Source organism: Mustelus asterias, chromosome 4 (genome assembly GCF_964213995.1).
Source record: "Mustelus asterias chromosome 4, sMusAst1.hap1.1, whole genome shotgun sequence".
NCBI lineage: Eukaryota > Metazoa > Chordata > Chondrichthyes > Carcharhiniformes > Triakidae > Mustelus > Mustelus asterias.
In genome coordinates, this window is record NC_135804.1 from 81,601,035 (window position 1) to 81,625,762 (window position 24,728).

Below are 24,728 nucleotides of genomic sequence, written 5' to 3' on the forward strand. Positions count from 1 at the left end.
TCCACCCACCACAGGTATCTAGCGGGCAAGGGGTGGACCATGGGGAAAGATCCGTTGACCTCGGGTGAGACTTTCCGGTTTTGGGGCAAGTGTGGCCGGAAAATTCCTGCCCGCTGTGTACAGGTTGGTCATTACCTGTCCAATCATGAACATACACTTCATTGACAAGGAAGCACTTCAGGATATTCTGAGGTCAGGAAAGATAAACACAATCTTTACTTTCTTTCTGTGATGTACGAACACTAGGTTGGAGCAACCAATACGCGTCTGTCTTTAATGAGACTTGAGTTTTTGTTGGTTCAGTAAAAATGGGCCAGATGCTATGAAAGTCCAATATATTATATTTCACCAGAAACAATTATGACGAGCTTACAGGACAGGTTCCCTGCACTTCGGCGAACAAAACAAAATTATTTGGCTGGTGTCACATGTTTGCTGATGTTTCTTTTCGGCCTGGTTTGTGTAACTCAGGTAGGAAGTCTCTTAATAGATCATTAGATTGCTATCATTAGATTTCAGAAGCTCTACTTAAGAGGCTTTTGCAACTGAACAGTGCTGGGGCTGAATTCCTTGAGATGTTTTGCTTGTGTCCTCACTCACCTGAAGAAGGAGCTTGAGGCTCTGAAAGCTAGTGCTGCCAAATAAACCTGTTGGACTTTAACCTGGTGTTGTGAGACTTCTTACTGTATAGCAAATAAAGCAGATAAGCTGAGGGCAATGATAGAAATGTGACAGTATGATGAAATAGTTATTTCAGAAATTGGCTTGAAGAGGGACAGGTTTGACAACTCAACATTCCTGGTTAAAGGGTTTTCAAGTGAGATAGAAAGGGGGGGGTGGTAAAGGAAGGAAGGGTGGCAATTTTAGTCAAAGAAGTAACTACAACTGTGAGGATGGATGAATGTTAGAATGATCCTCAAGTAATGCCATATGCATTGAGTTAGGGAACAAAATGATTGGTCACACAACTACATTCTAGACCCCTAAACAGAGGGAGATAGAAGGGCAAATATGTTGCCAATCTCTGTGAAGTGCAAAAGCAGAAGGGGATTTACAGTCGGGTATTTTAACTGCCCCAATATTAATTGGAATAATTTTAATATGAAAGGAATTGAGGGAACAGAACTCTTGAGGTGCAGTCAGGAGAAAGTTGTTGGCTAGTTTGTAGCAAATCCAACAAGAGGGGGTACGGTTCTGGACTCCGCTTTAGGAAACAAACTAGGGGAGGTGGAAGGAGTGGGAGTGGGAGAGTACTTTGGTAATAATGATCATAATTCAGTCAGTTTTAATGTAATTATGGAAAAGGATCTAAATAAAATAGGAGTTTGAGTTCTAATTTGGGGCAAAGTCATTTTTATGAAGCTGAGGAGTGATTTAGCAAAAACTGACTGAAAACAGTGACTTAAAGGTAAATCAGTGTCAGAGCTGTGGGAGGTATTTAAAGGGGGAAATTTAAGGGGATCAGAGTAAACACAAAGGAAAGGGGTGGGATGGCCAAATCAAGGGATCCTGAGAAAGCAAAAAGTGGACATGAAAGAATATTGGCAAGCAAAATCAAGGTGAACGCAAAAATGTTTCATTAATATGTTGAGTAAAAGGATAACTAGGAAAGAGTTGTTGTTTCTCTTACTGCATGGAATAGTGCACAAGGCAGGGTTTTGTCTGTTCCCTTAATGAGGTTTTCCTGGAACAGGTCACTAGCTTATTGTTCGAGGTTTATATCTTGTGGGATGTCACTCCACATCGAGCATGACCAGGAATGTCTCTCGCTCAAGGGACGGGTAAGACCCAAAAATAGCAAAAAAGCAATGTGGTAGCGAGGCCCCTTTAAGGGGTGGATGTTTATGGGTCATGGACCCACTTGGGCATATTAAAAGGAAGCATGCAAACTGGCACCGATTAGGGTGCAGGTCCTGGTAAGAGGGCATCTGCAGTCTGAGCCTGGAGTCAGTGGAATTAGACTGTACCCGCATTGAGCTTGTTTGTATATAGCTTTTGTTATCTGACCATAAATTTAAACCTCTTCCCAGGTACTTACCTTAGTATAACAAAACAGAGGGCACGAGTCGAATAAAGTTCACTTAAATGAAACGTTTCTCTTTATTCAACACTTTGGGCGGCACAGTAGTTAGCGCTGTTGCCTCACAGCACCAGGGACGTGGGCTCGATTCCTAGCTTGGGTCACTGCCTGTGTAGAGTTTGCATGTTCTCCCCATGACTGCATGGGTTTCCTTTGGGTGCTCCAGTTTCCTCCCGCAGTCCAAAGATATGCAGGTTAGGTGCATTGGCCATGCTAAATTTCCCCTTAGTGTCCTGGGATGGGTAGGTTAGCAGGAATAGCAGGGTAAATATGTGGGGTTATGGGGATAGGGCCTGGGTGGGATTGTTGTTGGTGCAGACTCGATGGGCCGAATGGCCTCTTTCTGCACTGTAGGGATTCTATGATTCTACAATTCTGTAACTTTAGGTACCAATACTCATACAAAGTTGCAACACTTTAACTCATTTAACTTTAACCCTCTGCCTTTAACATTAACTCTAAACTTAAACTGGAAACAAATACTACCCGTTTTTGAGCAAACTGGCCAGGTGTACTCCCGATGTAGGTCTTCCCTCGTAGTCCTTTGTCTCCAGGGAACACTTGCGATTGTGGGTCTCGAGCTGTGACTGGAGACAAAGGTTCAAACACCTGCATCTGTGTTTAATTATAACTTGACCAAAGTTCCCAACTCAAGTCCCATTGTCACCATTGCCCTCACAGTTGATAATGCTGTTGTTGTTGTTGTTGTGTTGCCATTGGCCACCCGGTCACATTTAATTTTTCCTTCAATAAATCACTGTTGTGATTGAAGTCTTCCTCATTGTGATATTTAATGCTACAACAGGCAACATATGTGTAGAGGCAGATGATGTAGGTATTGTTCTGAATCAATACTTTGCATCTGTCTTCACAAAAGTGGGGGACAATGCAGACATTGTAGTTCAGGAAGAAGAGTGTGAAGTACTGAATGCGATAAACACAGTGAGAGATGAAGTATTAGTGGGATTAGCATGGATGGGAAGGGACTGTTTACTTTAGTAAAGAGGTCAGTGACTCGGGGCATAGATTTAAAGGGATTGATAGAAAGATTAAAGGAGAGATGAGGATCATTTTTTTCCCCCAGAGTGTTGTGGGGGTCTGGAACTCATTCCCTGAAAGGGTAGTAGAGGCAGAGATGCTCAACTCACTTAAAAGGTGTCTGGAAGTGCTGTAACCTGCAGGACTATGGACCAAATGCTGGAAAGTGGGATTAGTCTGGGTGGCTCATTTTTTTGGCTGGCACAGGCACGATGGGCCTCTTTCTGTGCCATAAACATTTCCATGATTCTATGATCATGATGATTCTGTCTGTGTGACCAGTTGTTATAATGTGTCGGGTGAGTATGAAAAGAACTGAAAAATGAACTATTACTTCGGAGTCCAGCAACCAATTGCAAAAGATTCAAGATTCTCACAGAATTATGCAGAGCTGAGGGAGTCAATTTTTAAAATTCTTTCTGGAATATAGGTGCCACTGTCTAGGTGCCATTTATTGCTGATTTCTATTTGCCCTTAAGGTGGATTTGGTGAGCTGCCTTCTTGAACTGATGCAGTCCATGTGGTGTAGGTACGCCCACAGTGCTGTTAGGGAGGAAGTTCCAGAATTTTAACCCAGTGGCAATGAAGGAGCGGTGATATACTTCCAAGTCAGAATGGTGAGTCCCTTGGATGGGAACTTGGAAGTGACAGTTTTTCCATGCACCTGTTTTATCCTTCTCGGTGTTATAGAGGTCAGAGACTGGGAGCTTCTGTGGAAGATGCCTTGTCTGTTGTAGGCTGTTGTAGGCTGCAAAGAGACATAGATTGGTTGCAAAGCTGGGCTGAAAAATGGCAAATGGAGTTTATCTCTGATAAATGTGAGGTGATTCATTTTGGTAGGACTAATTTAAATGTGGATTACAGGGTCAAAGGTAGAGTTTTGAAGACTGTGGAGGAACAGAGAGATCTTGGGGTCCATATCCACAGATCTCTAAAGGTTGCCACTCAAGTGGATAGGGCTGTGAAGAAGGCCTATAGTGTGTTAGCTTTTATTAACAGGGGGTTGGAGTTTAGGAGCCGTGGGGTTATGCTGCAACTGTACAGGACCTTGGTGAGACCACATTTGGAATATTGTGTGCAGTTCTAGTCACCTCACTATAAGAAGGATGTGGAAGCGCTGGAAAGAGTGCAGAGGAGATTTACCAGGATGCTGCCTGGTTTGGAGGGTAGGTCTTATGAGGATAGGTTGGGGGAGCTAGGGCTGTTCTCTCTGGAGTGGAGGAGGCTGAGGGGAGACTTAATAGAGGTTTATAAAATGATGAAGGGGATAGATAGAGTGAACGTTCAAAGACTATTTCCTCGGGTGGATGGAGCTATTACAAGGGGGCATAACTATAGGGTTCATGGTGGGAGATATAGGAAGGATATCAGAGGTAGGTTCTTTACGCAGAGAGTGGTTGGGGTGTGGAATGGACTGCCTGCAGTGATAGTGGAGCCAGACACTTTAGGAACATTTAAGTGGTTATTGGATAGGCACATGGAGCACACCAGGATGATAGGGAGTGGGATAGCTTGATCTTGGTTTCAGATAAAGCTCGGCACAACATCGTGGGCCGAAGGGCCTGTTCTGTGCTGTACTGTTCTATGTTCTATTGTCAAACTGCTGCAGTGCATCTTGTAGATGGTAAACACTGATACAACATTGCATGCTGATGATGGAGGAAGTGAATATTTGTGGATGGGGTGTTGTTAGAGCTGCACCCATCCAGGCAAATGGGGAGTATTCCATCATACTCCTTACTTGTGCCTTGTAGATTGCACAAAGGCTTTGGGGATGGGGAGGAGGAGGTGGGGGGTCAGAAAGTAGTTAATGTCTGCAGAATTCCCAGCTTTCGATCTGCTTTTTTTGCAGATATGGATAATAAAGGCAAAATGCTGCGGATGCTGGAATCTGAAGTAAAAACAGAAAATGCTGGAAAATTTCAGCAGGTCTAATAGGGTCTGTGGAGAGAGAACAGTTCCAATGTTGAGTCTGGATGAAAAGGGGTCATCTGACCTGAAACTTTGGCTCTACTTTCTCTCCACTAATGCTAAGATTTTCCTGCATTTGTTTATGTTATAATTATATCAATGGTCCAGCTAAGTTTCTGGTCAATGGTAAACCCCAGCATGTTAAGAGGGGATTTTATAATGGTAATGCAAATGAGTGTCATGGGGAGGTTGTTAGATTCTCTCTTACGAATACAGTCATTGGCACTTATGTGCCATGAACATTACTTGCCACTTATTAGCCCAAGCCTGAATTTTGTCAAAGTCTTGCTGCACATTGACAAAGTCTGCTGGTATCTGAGGAATTGCTCATGGAATTGAACACTGTGAAAGCATCACTGAATATCCCCGTTTTTGGCCTTATGACGGAGAGAAGGTAACTGATGAGCGAGGTTCGAGGGGCCAAATGGCCTATTCCTGCTCCTATGTTCTATGTTCCTATAATCTGTTGGTTATGAGATTTGTGTCAGCGGTGGCTCAATCAGTAGCATTCGTGCCTCTGAGTCAGAAGGTTTCGGTTTGTGTCCCACTCCAGGACTTGAGCACTGCAATCTGGGCTGACACTCCAGTGCAGTGCTGAGGGAGTGCTGTTGGATTGGCCATCTTTCATTTAGAAGTTAAATTGAGACCCAGTCTGGTGTCTCAGGTAAGCCAGAAAGATTCCACGGCACTACTTCGAAGAAAAACAGGGGAGTTATCCCTGTGGTTTTGACCAAAACTTTTTTGTGATTTGATTGAGGGAGAAAAATAAGTTCAAATCAAAACTAGAAAGGGAATAAAATGGGGAGAGTGGTTACAGTCTAAAACTGTTGAACTCAATGTTGAATCTCGAGAAGGCTGTAAAATCTCTGATCAAAAGATGAGATGTCAATCCTCAAGTTGAACTTCATTGGACCACAAGATGTGATTGATTTGTAATGGAGAAAATGTTCTCAGTTTAGTTAAAATGCTGTCGTTTGAGCAGTGTTTTTTCTCTCCCATTTTCTTCTCAGGCTGGGATTTATTGGGTGAATTTAATTGACCATTTCTGTGCTGGTTGGGGTCTCCTTATAACTGGTGGTCTGGAGTTCCTTGGTATCAGCTGGATCTATGGTAAGCAGAACAGGAACATAATGCAACCCATAAATGAAAAAAGTAATGGTCTCAATATTTTACCAAAATAAGTGGTCAAATTATCTTGGGCATCCTTCATTTCAAAGACAGCTGTGAAAATAAAATTTCTTATACTTGTCAAATAGGCTAGCCCATAGACCTGCAATGACCAGCTTGCTAATGCTGTTTGAAATCCTTTCTCTGATGTAACCTGGTCATTAGTGACACCCAGAACGAGACTAATTTTTACAGTAAACAAGCTGCCTCGAAGACTGGACAAACCATGTGACTGTGTCTCTCTGCTTTCTTGTTGTTCACAGGGGTAAACAGATTCATCAAGGACATTGAGATGATGATTGGGGAAAGGAACTGGCTCTTCTGGCTGTGGTGGAGAATGTGTTGGATTTTTATCTCTCCATGTTTGCTGGCAGTAAGGACATGTCCCATCTTTTAAGGAGTTTCACTAAAAATAATCAAGCTGCAGATTGTCTCTACTATTTCTGATCTCGTTTTGTGTGTTCATTTCATTCAGGCAATTTTAATCTGGTCATTAGCAACATTTGCCCGACCAACATATGGAACTGTTGAATACCCTGTCTGGGCAATAGTATTTGGCTGGTGTCTGATCATCTCCTGTGTCATGTGGATTCCCATTGTCGCCACTGTGAAAATTATCCAAGCTAAGGGTGCCACCTTGTGTCAGGTAAGGAAACAACTTAATATGGTTTGAATTCTGGAAGATGGGGGAATATCAGTACAGAGTAGCAGAGAACGTTTCTCATTTTGAACCAGTGTCAATGCCAGGCATTTGTAACTCGACTATGTTAAAGAACACTGGAGAGCATTTGTTCTAAGTCCTGTTTTTTGGGCTAACAATGTGCCTTGACCTCATGAATATTGAACAACAGGCATTGCAGTAGAATATTTTTCATACCACTCATTCTTTTGTTTTGCTGTGTGTAATTGCCAATTTAGGACCAATTAAAAGCAGTGTTTTTGAAGAAAATTATGGTCACGTGGAGCTCAGCTGGGAAACAAGGGAAGTTATTATTCTGGTGGTTTGGTGTTGATACGGGTTGAGGTCAAAGAATTATGATCTGGAAATTGAATTGGGCTTCATTCAGAATAAAAATAAGAACATATGAAATAGGAGCAGGAGTAGACCATACGGTGCTTCAAGACACCTTGACCATTCAATATGATCACGGCTAATCTTTTACCTCAACTCCACTTTTCTTACATAGAATCATTAGAATCCTACAGTGCAGAAGGAGGCAATTTGGCCCATTGAGTCTGTACCGACCACAATCCCACCCAGCCCATAGCCACGTAACCCCATGCATTTACCCGAGCTAGACCCCCTGACACTAAGGGGCAGTTTAGCATGGCCAATCCACCTAACCCGCACATCTTTGGAGGGCCCGATTTTACCAAATATTCGCGCCCGTTTTCGGGTGCGAAATCGCGGTAAAGCTGGGCGTCGGGCCTTTAACGCAATCTGCACCCGAATCCGAACAGATCGCGGCTTTACCGACACCCGATTCGGGTGCGGGTCTGGCCCATGCCCGAATCGGGCGGCCCGACAATTTAAATGCATGATGAACCGCACGCCCAACTCTACCACCAAATCCCACTTTACCACCGCGCAGCCCAATCCGGATCCGCGTTTTTAGTGACCTGCAGAATAAAAGTCCAAAGCGGATTTCTCTTCTGCAGGGGAATCTCCGAAGCCCATCCTCCCCGACCATCCTTCATGGACCCCCCCCCGCTAACCACCCCGGCAGACCCCCCCCCGGGATCGGACACCCCTGGGAGGCAGGCCCCCCTTGGCAGAGCACACCCCCAACCTACCTCGATTGCTGGTCTCCCTCCACCATCCTTCCGACCTGCAGTCCTTCGAGAGCCTGCAGCAGCTTCCTGGCCTTCTGTTATCGTCCGCCGGAGGAGGGGGCGGGCTCAGATGGATCTCTGGTTGGGGGAGGGGGGTGGATGGACTTGGGAGAATCTTGCAAACTGAAAATAATGTAGCATCGTCTTTGTGCTGCCTAATTATCTATGAGAATGGTAATTATACTACAGTGTCCTCGTGAGCAATTAGTGACCTGTATAGTACATTTGTGATCTGTAACTGGATTGTTGATGCTCAAATGTTCAGAGTCCTGTGGTGAACTTGGAAGAATTGTCCCCGTGGTGGAACTTGGTTGGAAATAAGATTCAAGGAGATTACTAAATCTTGTTTTCATCTGAACATTGCACAGAATTAGAGGAATGTCAAAATTATAATTGCAGGGACTAAAAACCTGACAGTCAAAAATTTGGGAAAATATTTCAAATTATATATTTTAGAAAGGATCCAAGGCTGCTCCAGAGGCAGAGTAGCTGCACCCAACATTGCCCATGCAAATCACATTCATAAGTCATCTGCCATGGAATGTGAGAGAAGAGTTGCCAATACAAGCTTCTTTTCACTTTGGTTGACTTCCCAGATGTAGTAATCTCCTTGAATCTTATTTCCAACCAAGTTCCACAACGGGGACAATTCTTCCAAGTTCACCACAGGACTCTGAACATTTGAGCATCAACAATCCAGTTACAGATCACAAATGTATTATACAGGTCACTAGTTGCTCACTAGGACACTGTAGTTTAATTACCTTTCTCATAGATAATTAGGCAGCACAAAGACGATGCTACATTATTTGCAGTTTGCAAGATTCTCCCAAGTCCATCCCCCCCGCTCCCCCCCCCCCCCCCCGGCCCGCTCTCTCTGCTGTTTTTTCTTTTGCGCCCGGGCACGCTGCTTCGGATTTTTTTCAAACTGCGCATGCGCAGCTCAGAGTTCCGATCGGTCCGGCAGCGCTAAGCCCCCACCCACAGCGCAAATCTGACTGGAGCCGGCAAAAAGCGTATGGGCGCGCTGCAAAGAGGATTCCAGGCTCGGATCTATTTGACGCCCAGATTCCGCACTTTGACTCAAAACGGTAAAATCAGGCCCGGAGTGTGGGAGGAAACTGGAGCACCCGGAGGATACCCATGCAGACACGGGGAGAACATGCAAACTCCACACAGACAGTGACCCGAGCCAGGAATCGAATCCAGGTCCCTGGTGCTGTGAGGCAGCAGTGCTAACCACTGTGCCAACCATATTTATAGGCAAATGATTCCAGGTCATAGAATGACAAGCACCCGCTCCCTTTGAACTCCAACAGATATTAGCACTTTGGATCATTAATTTAATCCAATCAAAATGACGATACCAAGCCATTTCAATTTGTTAAACCAGGCAACACTGGGTTCCAACGTTAAAAGGCATGAAATGCAAGCCTGTCAGCATTCATCCCATTTACAGTCCAGAAACACCAAACACAAACTGTTAAACCTCTCGTCTTTCTTTTCACAGAGAATTGCAGCAGCTTGCGCATCGTCACCAGACTGGGGTCCATACTTGGAACAACACAGAGGGGAAAGATACAAGAACCAGACCTACCCTAAACAAAAATTTAATGATGTGAGGCTTCCTGATATTAATCAAATTATGTCAAATCTCTAAGGAATATGTTCCTGTTGAACTTGCAATTCATTTGTAAATAATGATTTTTGAGACTGGAAATTGTATTGTAAATATTTTTCATTCTGAATAATAGTTCAAAGTGGAGATTATAGTTTTCTTTTATTGAGAATCACATTTCTGGAGGTTCACATTGCTTTTGCAAAGTAATGATAAATGCTATTGTCTGTTGCAGTGTTGTTAAAATGGCATCGGTTACAAGATTTTCATGAGCTTTTGAAACACAATGATTCAAATAAGTAATTTGGGCTAGGATTTTCCCTCCCATTTTTGTTGGGCGTAGTTGGTGATGGGAGTGGAAAATCTCACAAGATGTCCAAATTGTGTTTCACATTGACATACAAGCATGGTGCGATAATCCCCTCCCCCAGCCAGGGATGTAATGTATGGCCTGATGTTGAACGTTGAGACATCAGGCTCGATTTGGCCATCACATTGTGCCCGTTTTTGGGCGTGAAAACTTGGTAAAGTTGGGCGTGAGGCGAGTAGCGCGATCTGCGCCTGCCTCCGCACCGGTTCCCCCTTTACCAAGGCCCAAAAATGGCCACGATCGAACCGCACCTGAAACGGGTGCAATGGCCATTTAGATGCATTTGCAAGCATTTAAGTTGACTTAATGGGCTGCAGGCCCAAACGTACCAGCACTTCCTCCTTTACCACCGTGTTCGCCCATCCAGAATCGGCACGAAACAGACATGCTCCATAGAAGTCTGATTCGGGCGCTCCAGTTTGTGAGGAGGTGCGTGCCTAGTGTCTGATCTCTCCGCTTGGGATCGGTTGGGGGGAGGCAAGGTGGGTCCGCTGCCACTCTGCCTGTGATCAGTGGGGGATGAAAGGGGGTCCGCTGCCACTATGCCTGAGATCGGTGGGGGGGGAAGAGGGGGAGGGCCCCGTGATCGGTCTGGGTAGCGGAGGGGGTGGGAGGATAAGGTGGTCAGTAATGTTGTAGGTGTGGGGCTATGTCTGTGGGGGCCAGGGGGAGCGGAGGGGGTGGGGGGATAAGGTGGTCAGTAATGTTGTGGGTGTGGGGCTATGTCTGTGGGGGCCAGGGGGAGGCATTTTCCAGCCCAGAAGGAATGTGGCAGGGGAGCTGCATTCTATCTTTTTTTTTTCTGTGCATGCACAGTTGGAGGTGCCGATTGGAGCTGCAGGATTTCGGGCGCATTAAGCCCCGCCCACAGGCTTGTGCAGCGCGATTCGGACTCATTGATATTTTTGCAGGCAGGGTGCGTATGGGGGTGCCTGAGAATGGATCTAAAAGTCAGATCTGAAAATCTCCCAGTTTCAAGTCCGCCCAAAATGGTAAAATAGGGCCCATCAATTCCACACATTAGCATATAATTATCAGGTTTCTAAGCCTGAATCCTACACCTGTAGGAAAGTCCATTCACGTTGGCGTGTGGGCAGCATGGTGTGAAACCCAGCTGATCTCCCAAGGAGGGAAAACCTCCCAGAGGATCTCAGATGAATGCATTGCTCCGTGGGGAGAGGGTCATGCCTGGGCACTACACAAGCAGTGCCAGGGAGCAATGCGGGGCAGTGTCAAGGGGCATTGCCAAGGCTAGTGCTAGTGGACAGTTTTTGGGCAGTGGGAGCAATGCCAAAGGAAGTACTGGGGCCATTTGGGGGAGATTGTGTGGTGGAGGGGTGGGAGGGGGGTGGGAATGATGGTGGTGTGGGGGATGTCAAGTGAATTTTTGTTAATTGGGCCGGTCTTTAAAAATGGTGCCACAGTCTTCAAACATGAAGTTGCTAATGGAGTGAACTCAATCAGAACCCACCCACCAGCATGACATCATGGGATTGCCCCTTTCCCTTTTTTACTCTCTGTCCCAAGTGGCACAGAAGAAAGCACTGTCGGTGCTGGCAAGCTTTTCCCACCTGCTACTGCCTTTGCCAATATTCGGGAAAATTCTGCCCTTGGTAATGTTTGCCTTAGTTGACATATTTGAGCGTCTTAAGTCAAGATATTGGCCATACTTTGCTTGATGAATGATTAAGCTATGTATATTCTACACATTAATTTTTTCACAATGCAGATAACATAGGCTACCCAACTAGACAAATAGTTATCTTTAAAAAGATAAGAAATCTGCAAACAACCCCAACGGAAAGAATCCAATGGATAAGATTTCACTTCTTAAAACTTTGCTGTAACATTAACATGAAAATTAACATAATTCAAACATCAAAGAAGACAAATAATATCTTAATTAATGCAATAAATTTCATTTTAAGCTGATACCACAAACACTTCCAGAAGACAAATGGCATCAAGAACAGTCCCAAAATTCTTCCTGGGTTTTCAGTAGACTTTCATAACTCCTTGCCACACTGCATTGAATCTTCCATGGACCTTTATTAACCACTCCACTTGGTCAGATTTTTCTGTATACAATCATCAACTGCAGAGTACACTTTGACAAACCCTCCCTCCCTCCAGTCACCTAGGTCCTGACAACACAGATTTCCAGATTCTCCTTTATCTAACCTTTAACAAACCCCATTAATGGTCTACTTGTCCTTGGTAAAACTGATTTTTTTTTTCCACAGAGGAGGTTGGTCATAAACCTTCTCTGAACTGCTCTCGACACATTTAAATTCTTCCTTAAATAAGAAGACCAATACTGTACACAATAATCCAGGTGTGGTCTCTTAAGTTCCCTGTATAATTGAAGAGTAACCTCTCTATTTTTGAATTTAAATCCCCTCACAATAAACAATGACACTCCATTACTTTTGCAGTACCTACACACTAACATTTTGTGAATCATGCATTAGGACACCCAGAAGCCTCTACTCCTCAGAGCTCCACAACCTCTCACCTTTTAGATAATATGCTCTTTTATTCTTCCTGCCAAAATAGACAGTTTCACGTTTTCCTACATTCTACTCCATTTGACATATCTTTGCCCACTCACTTAACCTATCTATATCTGTTTGTGGCCTCCTAATGTCCCCTTCACCACTTACTTTCCTGCATATCTTTGTGTCATCGACAAATTTAGCAACCATCCCTACAATCCTTTCATCCAGGACATTTATATGAATTATAAAATAAGTTGCTGCCCAAGCACTGATCCCTGTGGTACACTACTTGTTACATCTTGTCAAATGTTGCAGATGCTGGTGTCTGAAATAAAAACAGAAAATGCTGGAAAATTTCAGCAGGCCTGACAGCATCTGCGGAGAAAGAACATTGCTAACGTTGAGTGCTAACGTTGAGTCTGGATGAAAAGGGGTCATCTGACTTGAAACATTGGCTCTATTTTCTCTCCACAAATGCTGCCAGACCAGCTAAGATTTTCCAGCATTTGTTTATGTTGTAATTATATCAATGGTCCAGCTAAGTTTCTGGTCAATGGTAACCCCCAGGATGTTGATAGAGGGGATTTTATAATGGTAATGCTATTGAATGCCAAGGGGAGGTTAGATTCTCTAATGGATATAACCGTTGCCTGGTACTGAGTGGCATGAACATTACTTGCCACTTATCAGCCCAAGCCTGAATGTTGACAAGATAGCTGGTATCTGAGGAGTTGCTCATGAAATTGAACATGTGAAAGCATCATTGAATATCTCCATCACAGGGAATGTGCTACGAAGGGGCAGGGTGTCACCATTGGTGGGACTGGAACATCCTGCCCATGAGAAGTGTTGGAAAATTTTGGCTCTTGTCTTCTTAATAGTGATTTGATCCAAATCATTTATCTTTCTTTGTGCTGCCTGTTCATGTACGTTATTATAAATCCCTCATATATACAGATGAAGAGCCTTTAATTAATTTTTTTGCATCTAGAATTTGTGATTAAACTCTTTGTCCCTACCTGTGCCACTCTTGTTTGTTTTTATAAATATTGCTATCCTGCTCTGTTGCCTTAATTTTTCTCTTTAGATTGCTAATTCTCCCATTACCTGACTTACTTCCCAGGCCTTTTAGTTTAACGCCCTATCCACGGTCCTAGTTATACAACTTGACACATCACTAATTCCAGTCCAGTTTAAGTAGAGCCCATCCTCTCAGAACAGCTCCCTCTTTCCCCAGTACTGGGGTCAATGCCCCTTCAATCAAAACCTCTTCTTTCCACATCACTCTTTGAGCCATGTATTTAACTCTCTTAACTTGCTGGACACAATGCCCATTGGTGCGTTGCTCAGGTAACTGAGATTCTTACCTTTAAGGTCAGCATTTCAGTTTGGGCCCCAACTCCCAAAGTCTCTCAGCACAACATGGTTTCTATTCTAGCTGTGTCGGGATGCGTGGGAACGCTTCAGTGATCTGTTTCATAAGCCATGAATTAGGTAATTATTGGATGTTAGAAAGTGTTTATTTAACTGAGGTAATTCCACAATTCTTCCACCATGATTTTTAAGATGGTGGGGTTTCCCTTCCTGCTACTGAAGAACCAGCAGGAAAAATACATCGCTACCAATAGTGCCTGCCCCACCCACATTTCATACTCCAACAGTGTCAATTGGCTGAGGGTTGGACATTTGCCCCCCATTCAGGAGGAGGTCCTGCCGTAGAGAACTGCCAGCCAAACTGATTGGCCAGCAGCTGTCTAGCCCTATGGCGCCAGAAGCTGCAGTGGCCGAGACTGGAACTGCAAACAGCCCCCGGAGGCCTGGGCCCCAGGATTCCAGAACCAGGTAAGTTTTGGACTCTCAGGGTGGGGGAGAGGGGTGGTTGACAATGCTGGGAGGGATGGTGTTGGTGGTGTAGATGCCAGTGGGGGGGGGGACCAGCAGGGATGGGTGCAGCTCCAACAACACTCAAGAAGCTTGGCACCATTCAGAACAAAGCTGCCCGCTTGATTGGCATCACATTTACAAACATTCAATCCCTCCACCACTGATACTCAGTAGCAACAATGTGAACTATCTACAAGATGCACTGCAGCAATTCACCAAAGATCCTTAGAAAGCACCTTCCAAACCCACGACCACTTTCAGCTAGAAGGACAAGGGCAGCAGATACATGGGAACACCATACAAGTTCCCCACCAAGCCACTCACCGTTCCTTCGCAGTTGCTGGGTCAAAATCCTAGAATTCCCTCCCTAATGGATTGTAGGTCAACCCACAGCACGTGGACTGCAGCGATTCAAGAAGGCAGCTCACCACCACCTTCTCAAGGGCAACTAGGGATGGGCAATAAATGCTAGCCAGCCAGCGACGCCCATGTCCCATGAATGAATAAAATAAAAAGCTAATTAGGATCTGGAGTTTTCCAGTAATGTGATAATGGACAGCAAAAAGAAACAGACGTATGAATCATCCCACTTTTCCTTTCACAGAAAATTACTGCCGCTTGCACATCAGCTCCATACATGGAACGACACAGAGGGGAAAGATATAGAAAGAGACCTGATTCTAAGGAAGTTCCTAACCATGTGCAACTTCTTACTATGCCTGAGATGAAAATTTAAAGGAAGATTTATGTTTATGTGTATGCAATTCTGATTCAATCTAGGAACATGGAAATATAAGCACTTAACGTTACAAAGGAGATGATTCAATCTATTGTGCCTATACTGGCTGAGAAAGCTATCCAGCCTAATCCCGCTTTCCAGCTCCTGGTCCGTTGCCCTGTAAGCTGTGGCACTTCAAGTGTGTAGACCTTTTTTTAATGTGATGGGGATTTCTGCCTCGATTATCCTCTCAGACAGTGAATTCCAGGCCCTGATCACCCTGTAGACAAAATAAAAATTCTTTGAATTCCCTTCTAATCCTTTCACCAATCCACTTAAATTGATAACCCCAATTTACTGATCTCCCTTCTGAGGGAAATAGGTCCCTTCTATTAACTTTGTCTAGGGTTTTCATCATTTTACACATCTCAATACATGTCAAAGTCCTCCTCATTACTATCGGGGGATTTGTGGCAAAGTTGGGTGGACTATTTCTATGACAAATCAAGCAAAGTTATTACATTGTCATACATGTCAGATCAAACCTTACAACCAAAATCCCAAACTCCTCCACCATTAAGCCTGAGTGTGACCTGTTCAGCATGACCATTGCTGGCAAGGAAAATAAGGGGCATTACACCATATGGATACTGGTGCGACCTTGAGAGTGAGGGGGATGGCAGGGGGTGGGATTGTTGGTTAAACCTTGGTAGTGGGGGAGGGGGCGGTGCCATGAGAGATTGGGGATGGGGGAGGTACCAGTGAGAGATTGAGGGAGGGGGAGAGACCAGTGAGAGATTGGGAATTGTGGAGGTTCCAGTGAGAGACTGGGGATGGGAGAGGTGCCAGTGAGAGTTTGGGAGTAGGGGAGGAGGTACCAGTGAGAGATTGGGAGTAGGGGAGGAGGTACCAGTGAGAGATTGGGAGTGGGGGAGGAGGTACCAGTGAGAGATTGGGAGTAGGGGAGGAGGAAGTACCAGTGAGAGATTGAGGGAGGGGGAGGTATCAGTGAGAGATTGGGGGAGGAGGAGGTACCAGTGAGAGATTGGGGACAGGGGAGGTTCCAGTGAGAGACTGGGGATGGAAGAGGTGCCAGTGAGAGATTGTGAGTGGGAGAGGAGGTGACCTGCAGCCATGAGACCCACTCCAATTCTGATACTGACAACTTGGAATGACTCCCCCGCCCCTCCCAACTGTAGAAAAATCCTGAGAGGACTCCACCAACCTTTCGTGCTGGATGTGAGCAGAAACAAAACCTGGCGAGACAGTAGAAACCCTGGAATGAACGCATCCTGGGAGGCCTGATCCTGGATGAAAGGTGGAATTCTGTATTGGTTGGGGACCCTGGTTCTGTCCCACTGGCAGAGTCACCAGAGGTGCTCATGCAGTGATAAACTGCGAGGAAGGAGTGGCACTGGGAGTCCTCAAAACTTACTGCAAGCAGAGAAACATAGAAAATAGGAGCAGGAGTAGGTCATTTGGCCCCTCCAACTTGCTATGATTGATCATCTAACTCAACGCCATACTCATGCATTCTCCCCATATCCCTTGATATATTTGGTGATTAGATTGTATCTGTTTATTCCTTAAATATATTTCAGTGATTTGGCCTCCACATCCTACTCTGGTAGAGAATTCCACAGGTTCACTACCCTCTGAGTGAAGAAATTTCTCCTCATCGCAGTCCGAAATGGCCAATCCCACAGCCTGAAACTGAGACACCATGAACTCCCACGGTATTCTGTCAAAAATGGACAAGGAAATCTCCTGCTGATTACTACGTGCTGCCCACCCTCGGCTAATGAGTCAGTACTCCTCCATGTTGAATGACACTTGGAACACAGAGTAGACGGTAATACAAAATAAAGGAGAGAATGTTGGAAATATTCATTAGACCGGGCAGTATCTATGGAGAAAAAACAGAGTTAATGGACTGAACTTTGGGTGGAAGACGCAACAATGACAGGGAATGTGCATCACTAGCAAGTACAGGTGGTGGACAAGCCATCTCGCTTAATTTTACAGGCGGCAGCTAATTAACAGGCTGCCATTGAGGCAGCCGGCCTACTCAGGATGGGCAGCCTGACCCTGGGAGCAGCAGCAGGGGGCTGGACAACTGTTCAGCAGCCTCAGTGGTGTCACCAGGAGTAGTGGTCAATGTTGAGGCCAGCAGGGCCCTGCAGGAAGAGAAAAATCATTTTCAAAAGTTCAGAGGCCGAGTGCAGTAAGGGAAACCGCTCCTGGGATCTCATTGGGGACGTGAGTGCTATTTTCCCTGTCCATGACTCTTTTTTGATATGAAATTCTTCCTCCCCTCAGATGCTACTGTACAAGTGAGTTGACCACAAGAATGTTTTCCAGCGAGATTGTTTACAAAGATCAGTTTTAGGCAAAGCTGGTGATGAGAAGCGTTTTCCAACAAACCAGTTGTTGTGGGAAAAGTACAACTAGGTCAGGCTTGAAGGTTTCAAGAATACAGTTTTATTTTAATGAAGCTTCATGGAGAAAAGGCACTAACAAGCAGCAAAACCTTCTCTCAATGAGACAATAGGAGCAGTCCATCTTTATACCCTTTACACAATAGATGGACCAGCATCTAGCCATTATCACATCGTTGTAATCAAGTAGGTGATCGATCGTTAACACATCGTTATAGACAAATACAGACAAATACAGACATGAACATGTTAACATCGCATTGTCTTAGGAATGGATACATTTCCTACATCAGTGGCTATCAATGGTTTTTAGTTTCGGCCTATTCATATAGTAATTTACAGTAATTGGTTTTCCTGCAGTTATGTATTCCCGATCCCATCTGTTGTTAATCTCTTTATCTATCCCTATTGTCCTTATCTTTAAGGCCTGGCTGGCTTCCTGTAGGATTTGATTCCTGCATGTTTAACTTTGAATAGCTGTCTTTCCTTTATGTTTTAATCTCAGGTGGCTGTCTGTACTGAAAGTCAGTGCCCGTTTAATGTTTCTTTCCCAGGTGACTGTTTTGTGTGCCAGGCAACCAGCTTATGTGTACCCATCTGTATATTTTTCCTCCTTCAGTCCCCACTTTTGGTCGGATTATGAGTTTCACTAATCCATAGACCAACAATATAATTTTTATATGTATGATTCTTTGTTCTTCTTCTTTCCTTCTTTGTTTCTTCTGATGTCTTCGGGGATCTTCATCGGGGTTTCTTCTTCGATGTATACACTGGCTCCTGGCACAATTCTAGTCACCATCACCTTGCAACAGACTTTTAGGCATCAAACAATGAGACAACAGACAATTACAATTGAAATGAGCATGACCAATCCATGTAATAAGTAAGATTCCCAGGACCCCCCCACTAGCCACTCCAGTCAGTTACTTCCTTTGTTGGGTCCCTGTCTGAAGCTATCAAGTTGTTCTCTGATGCTATTGATGACCTATGTAATGTTATAGGACTTGTCTGTGACATGGGTTATGCATTCATTGCCTATAATTGTACACACTCCCCCTTGTTGTGCTAACTGATAGTCCACTGCATATCATGTTGTGCATATAACCTCAGTTCAGCCATTTCTTGGTTAACAGTCTCCAGTGCTTTTGAAGTGCTGTTTCCCAGGACTGTTAGTCCACAAACAATATGATTCCTATTCTTTGCACTAATCACTCCTGCCGCCGCCCTTCCCCCCCCCCGCCTCCCCCCCCCCCCCCCGCCTCCCCCCCCCCCCCCCCCGCCTCCCCCCCCCCCCCCCCCCCCCCCCCCCCCCCCCCGCCACCCCGCAGAGATAAGGCTCCAAGGAACCCATATCCCAGTGAGGATCCCATTGTGCCTGGGGCTTCCCAGTCAGCGCAGAATTCTTTTCTGATAGCCCGAGTTACTATTCTCCTCCGAATATGCCCCTTCTGAGGGCATGGAACAGTCAGTGGTCCGATTGTTCCTACTGCAAAACGGTTTGGGAGGTTTGGTGTTTCTGTCATGTAAGTCCAAAGATGTGCAGGTTAGGTTGATTGGCCAGGTTAAAAATTGCCCCTTAGAGTCCTGAGATGCGTAGGTTAGAGGGATTAGCAGGTAAATATGTGGGGGTAGGGCCTGGGTGGGATTGTGGTCGGTGCAGACTCGATGGGCCGAATGGCCTCCTTCTGCACTGTAGGGTTTCTATGATTCTAAGTACCATTGAAGAGGAACACATATCCCTTCTTAGCCCGGTAACATTTAGTGTCTTGATTATGAGTTTGTTCATATTGCCAATTGTTCGGTTTACTTGACTCCCCATTTGATCCCATCACCTGGTAAGTATCAAATGGGTATGTCCATTTGTCTGAGCTTATGTGAGTTCCATTGCATTGTCCACAAATAAGTTGTCTTCCCGCAGTTATATTCAGACATTTCTGTTCATCACAAGTGCAAGTAAACTGTCCCTTATTAACCCGACAATGTTGACGGACGCACTACGTCTGTACGCAGGAATCATTCTTAGGGACCAAGGCATAGGCACATCCCCATCCCTGCCCCGTAAAACAAAGCGGATAGCTTGCAGTATCTGAACAAGCTTTTCCTCCCCCCTGTTGGAACCCCCTGCACACAGGGTCTGTGGGGTTTACAAGTCCCACGTATCTCCCCTGTATACCTCTTTTATATTTGCCAATTTGTCCCTTACAGGGTGTATCTGATGTATCTACAGTATATCAGTCATGAGGGGTCCACCCAGGGGTGGCTACAAATAGGGCTTCAACCGATTGTGCTAATGGGTAACATACAGTTGGATTCCCGTGTAAATGTATGTGAGCTTTGTAAAACAAGTTATCCTCCAATCCAGTTAAATTTACAGTCGCGACAACGCAAAGTTACAGTTACATACGCGATTACATACATATTCACAACGATCGAATATCAAACCTAACACTATAATTCATATAATCTTTACAAGTTATATTATCTATCAACCCGCGCGCGCCAGTCGTTCTTGCTTGCAGTCTTTGCCTGTGTTGAGGAAAGCATTTTCGTTAGTTCATCAATTTAATTACTTATTTGTCCCCTTGTATATTTTTAGCTGTGTCCAATGCTTCCAAACCCCTTTCCCTCTTATGTCTATACAGGCACAGGTGACTCTACTAATTATAACTTCACATGGCCCATTCCATTTTGGTGCAAACCCTGGTTTGTCAGGTAATGTTTTTACTAGGACGCGACTTCCCGCTGTTGGGACGTCAGGGAGCATTTCAAGCTCTCTCTCTGCGTCTTTTATTTCCTGATTATCCTTTACCAATTTGGGCATCCCTTTCAGTTGGGTGCTTAGTTCCAGAACATATCTCCTGATTTTATCTTTTATTGGACCTACATCGGTCCCACCTGTTATGATGCTTTCGGGTAATTGCATCGCCCGTCCTGTCATTAGCTCATTAGGGGTTAATCCGGTTGTCCGGTTTGTGGTAGCCCTTAATCTCATTAGTATAGTGGGCAATACCTCTGTCCACATTTTTCCCGATGTTTGTATGGCTTTAGCTAATGCATTTTTCAGTGTTCTATTCATGCATTCCACCATTCCAGAACTCTGTGGATGGTAAGGGATGTGAAATTTTTGTTTTATCCCCATTAATTGGCATACTGTTTTTACCACCTTTCCGGTGAAGTGCGTCCCTTGGTCCGAATCGATTTGTAGGGGTACACCCCATCTAGGGATTACCTCTTCTGCCAATATCCTAGCCACCGTGGTACTAACAATTTGTAGTAGGGAACGCTTCCACCCACCTGGTGAACTGGTCTATAATAACCAGACAATAAGTTTTGCCGTGGGATTGTGGTAGTGGCCCTGTGAAATCTATTTGCAGATGTTCCCAGGGTCCCTTTGGTCTCGGCTCGTGTCCCATTTTAATTTTTATGGGTTTACCAGGGCTGTGTTGCGTGCACGTCACGCATCGGTGACAGTGTCGGGCTATATCTCTTCCCATTCCTTTCCACCGCCATTCCTTTCTTATACTAGTTCTCATGGCCTCTCTACCCACATGTGAGAGTCCATGGTGTAGTTCCAATAGGGTGTTTTGTATGCACTCTGGTGCTATTACCTTATCTTCCCATCTCCAAATGTTATCAGTCCCTGTGCTTTCCATTTCTCCTTTTCCTCCCTTGGGGTATCCTCATATAAGTCCCGAATATCTATTTTGTATCCGGTCTGTTCTGTTGTTGCTATTGGCAGCTCGCCAATTGTCTCCTGTCCCCCTAAGGCTAACTGTGCCGCCCTGTCTACGGCTTGGTTCCCTTTGAAATTTAACCAGTCTGGGTTATCTCTTCCTGGCTCTTTCTGGTGCGCTTTAATTTTGATTACTGCGGCTTCTCTAGGTTTCTCGCTAGCTCTCAGTAATGCGTCAATTCTTTGCTGGTGCTTAATAGGGGTCCCTCCTGTGGTTATGAACCCTCTTCTTCCCCATGCTGCCATGTAGTCATGTATTATACCGAATGCACAGCGACTGTCTGTATAGATGTTCACCGTTTTACCTTTAGATAACTCTAGTGCCTGTGTGAGTGCCACTAGTTCTGCCACTTGCACGGATAGACCTCCGTCAATCCTTCCTGACCTTACTGTCTCTAATTTGTCATTCACTACTGCCCACCCTGTCCGGGGTGATCCTTCCACATATTTGCGTGACCCATCCACAAAAAGGGTCTCCTCAGCTGTTATTAAGGGTATATCCTTTATCTTACCCTCTTCTTTGTCCCTATCTACATCTTCACAATTGTGTGGCTCTCCTTCGTCTAAAATCCCTTCTGCTGGGTTATTCCTGTATCTCTTATTATTATCACGGACTTGCTTAGAGGTAGGAGGACACTTAGCCCTTCTCATGTTTGAGACTGATCTTGGTTTACCCGTGTTCACCATTTCCACCAAGGTGTGTTTGGTGTGGAGGATTATATTCCCTGCCATGATTACTGGCTCGCTAACCTTTACAGCCCAGGCAGCGCAATCCAAGGCGGCTATGCACCTTGGCAGTCCAGTGACTACCGGCCCTTCTGCTGTGGAATAATAACCTATGGGTCTCTTTCTGTCGCCATGGTCTTGTGTTACCACGGCGGAATAGAACCCTCCCTCAGTACTACAATGGATATGGAAGTCCTTATTAGAATCTGGTAATCCTAGTCCAGGGGCAGATATCAGTTCTGTTTTTAGTTTAGTGAAAGCCTCTTCCTGCTCGGGTCCCCATTCTACAGGATCTAAAGCTGGTTTTCCCCCTTTGACTAGTCTTTGTATGGGTTCTGCTAATTTTGCGAACCCTGGGATGAAACTCCGGCTATAGTTGAATAGTCCTAGCACCTTTCTGACCCCTCTTACGGTGACGGGTCATGGCATTTGTTGTATTGCCTTCTTTTGGTCCGTTGGCATTTCTTTAAGTCCTTGGGATATAAGGTGTCCTAGGTATATGACCTGTGTTTTCCGATTTGTGCCTTTTTGGGGCTCACCTTTAACCCTGCAGCTTTTAATTCATTCAGTACTAAATATAAGGCTTCTTGATGTCCTGACTTGGACTCTGAAGCTATCAGGATATCGTCTACATATTGTAGGACCGTACTACCCTCTAGCAGTTCTACCCTGTTCAGGATGTCACTCATTGCTCGATGGAATATAGCGGGGCTGTTGTGGAATCCCTGTGGTAAACGAGTCCAAGTGTACTGTCTGTCTCCCACTGTAAAGGCGAATTTGTCTTGGGATTCAGGATCCAATGGTAAGGACCAGAATCCGTTGGCTATGTCCAATACTGTGAATATTTTATGCTCGTGTGACAGTCCATTCAGGATTGTCGAAGGGCTTGCTACAATGGGGTGCAATTTGGACGTGACTTTATTGAGTCCGGTGTAATCTATCGTGAGCCCATAGCTTCCGTCAGGCTTGCTCACTGGCCATGTTGGGGAGTTAGTGGTGCTTGTGGCTTCTCTCAGAATCCCCCTTTCCACTAATCCTTTAACTATCTCCACTACTGCTTTCTCTGCCTCTGGTTTTATTGGCTTATGCTCCGGTCCCGGTACCTTTATTGGATCCGTTTTAGTCAAACCGGTATCTAACTTCGTTTTAGCCCATACTCCGGGGACGGAGGCACAGATGGCTCCGAACCCTCCTGTTTCTAATTCCCAATTTCTGGTGATGACTGTGGCCACCTTAATAGTTTCGAGGTGACTTGTAAGTTTCCCTATTCTCGTTTTCCGACCGTCCTGTCTTGGCCAGATTAATTCTCCTTTTCCACAGTCTATCAGAATCTCATATTCTTTCATCAGATCATTTCCCATTATTGTACCCTCGTTATTTTTGCACACACAAAACCTCATTGGTATATACGGATTATTTATTTCGACTAACGTGGTCTCGCTCAGGTAGGCGGGTGTTTTGTTCCCTCCTATCCCGGTCAGGTAAATCATTTTATTTGTAGTGGGTAAGGGTAGGTCGGTGACAGATATGGATGCTCCTGTGTCCATCAGCATCTCACATTGCCTGCCCCCTACTAGTGCTGACACGTAAATCCTTCCCTCCTTCTTACCCTTATGAATGGGGGCTGTAGACCGTCAATCTTGCTGACCCCGGAGGTCCTGTGGTTCCTCCGGTTCTGCTGTGGTCGTGGATTGGGTCGGGGGTTTCCCATGCTTATTCCAACACACCGCTTCTGTTTGTCCATATTTATTACAGTGGCTACAATGTTTCCCACTGTTCCCAAATCTGTTCCCTTTCCATGGAGTCCCGCAATCCCTCGCAAAGTGTCCTTGCTGGCCACAATTGTGGCAAGTCAGTTTAGACTTTGTTCCATTCCCATTACTGTAGGCTGCTACTCTTTCTAGCCTTGTTCTTGCCTGGGATTTCTCTTCTCCCAGTACTCCGCTAGCCCACTCTACCAATTCATCGTAATCTTGGGACATAATCACTCCCATTTTTAGGATGACCTGGTGAGCGCTGGAGAGTCCATCCTCAAAAGCCTGGATGAACGCTTGATCCCCTCGACCTGGGTTCCCTTGTCCTGAGCACTCTTGATATACCTGGAACAACCGTTCCCCGTATTCAGAAGCTCCTTCCCCTTTTAACTGTTTTCTTGTGGTAATTCTGCTCCAGTTAGTGGGAGCATCCCCTAATACCCTCTGAATCTGCTTTAAACTGGGTGAAGGGTGCCTGTTGGGCATCTATCTCCGATGTTAGGGCAACTGCATGTGTCCACCGTCCCCCATTATAATCCTGTGCTGGAGGAGCGGTGGGTCCACCTGCTACCTGCCTCCACTTATCCACTGGACAGGCTGCCCTGACCAGCTGATGTACGTCTCATGGGTGTAATTGGTGTCCTACCCAGATTGTGTCTAATTCTTCCCAGAATTTAGTGTTTGCGCTTCTAGGTTGTAATTTACCCAGGGAAGCCATTATCTGCTGTCTCTCACCTGGGGTGAAGGGTTGATAAGTTGCCTTTGGTCACGCATTTGTTCCCCCTCGGGTTACTGGTGCTAAGTTGTGTTCTAGCGCTTTCCACTCCTCTGAAGGAGCGGTTGGTTCCTGCTGTGTGGACTCATAAGGAGGTAGAGGAACAGTTTCCCCTCTCCATTGCT

The 24,728-nt window shown here is 45.2% G+C and overlaps 2 protein-coding genes across 2 annotated transcripts in view; both read left to right on the forward strand.

Annotated features, from left to right (window-relative positions):
- Positions 1 to 14,400, forward strand: part of LOC144492425 (sodium- and chloride-dependent neutral and basic amino acid transporter B(0+)-like) — a 47,322-nt gene extending 32,922 nt beyond the window's left edge. Inside the window, exons 9-14 of the mRNA XM_078210434.1 lie at positions 353 to 471; positions 6,100 to 6,199; positions 6,520 to 6,629; positions 6,732 to 6,902; positions 9,600 to 9,707; positions 14,277 to 14,400. Coding sequence (XP_078066560.1) covers positions 353 to 471; positions 6,100 to 6,199; positions 6,520 to 6,629; positions 6,732 to 6,902; positions 9,600 to 9,707; positions 14,277 to 14,294 — 626 coding nt within the window. The 3' untranslated portion in view covers positions 14,295 to 14,400. The remainder of the gene's footprint in view (positions 1 to 352; positions 472 to 6,099; positions 6,200 to 6,519; positions 6,630 to 6,731; positions 6,903 to 9,599; positions 9,708 to 14,276) is intronic.
- LOC144492813 (sodium- and chloride-dependent neutral and basic amino acid transporter B(0+)-like) overlaps positions 1 to 24,728 on the forward strand; it is a 315,961-nt gene that overhangs the window by 33,401 nt on the left and 257,832 nt on the right. The window lies entirely within an intron of this gene.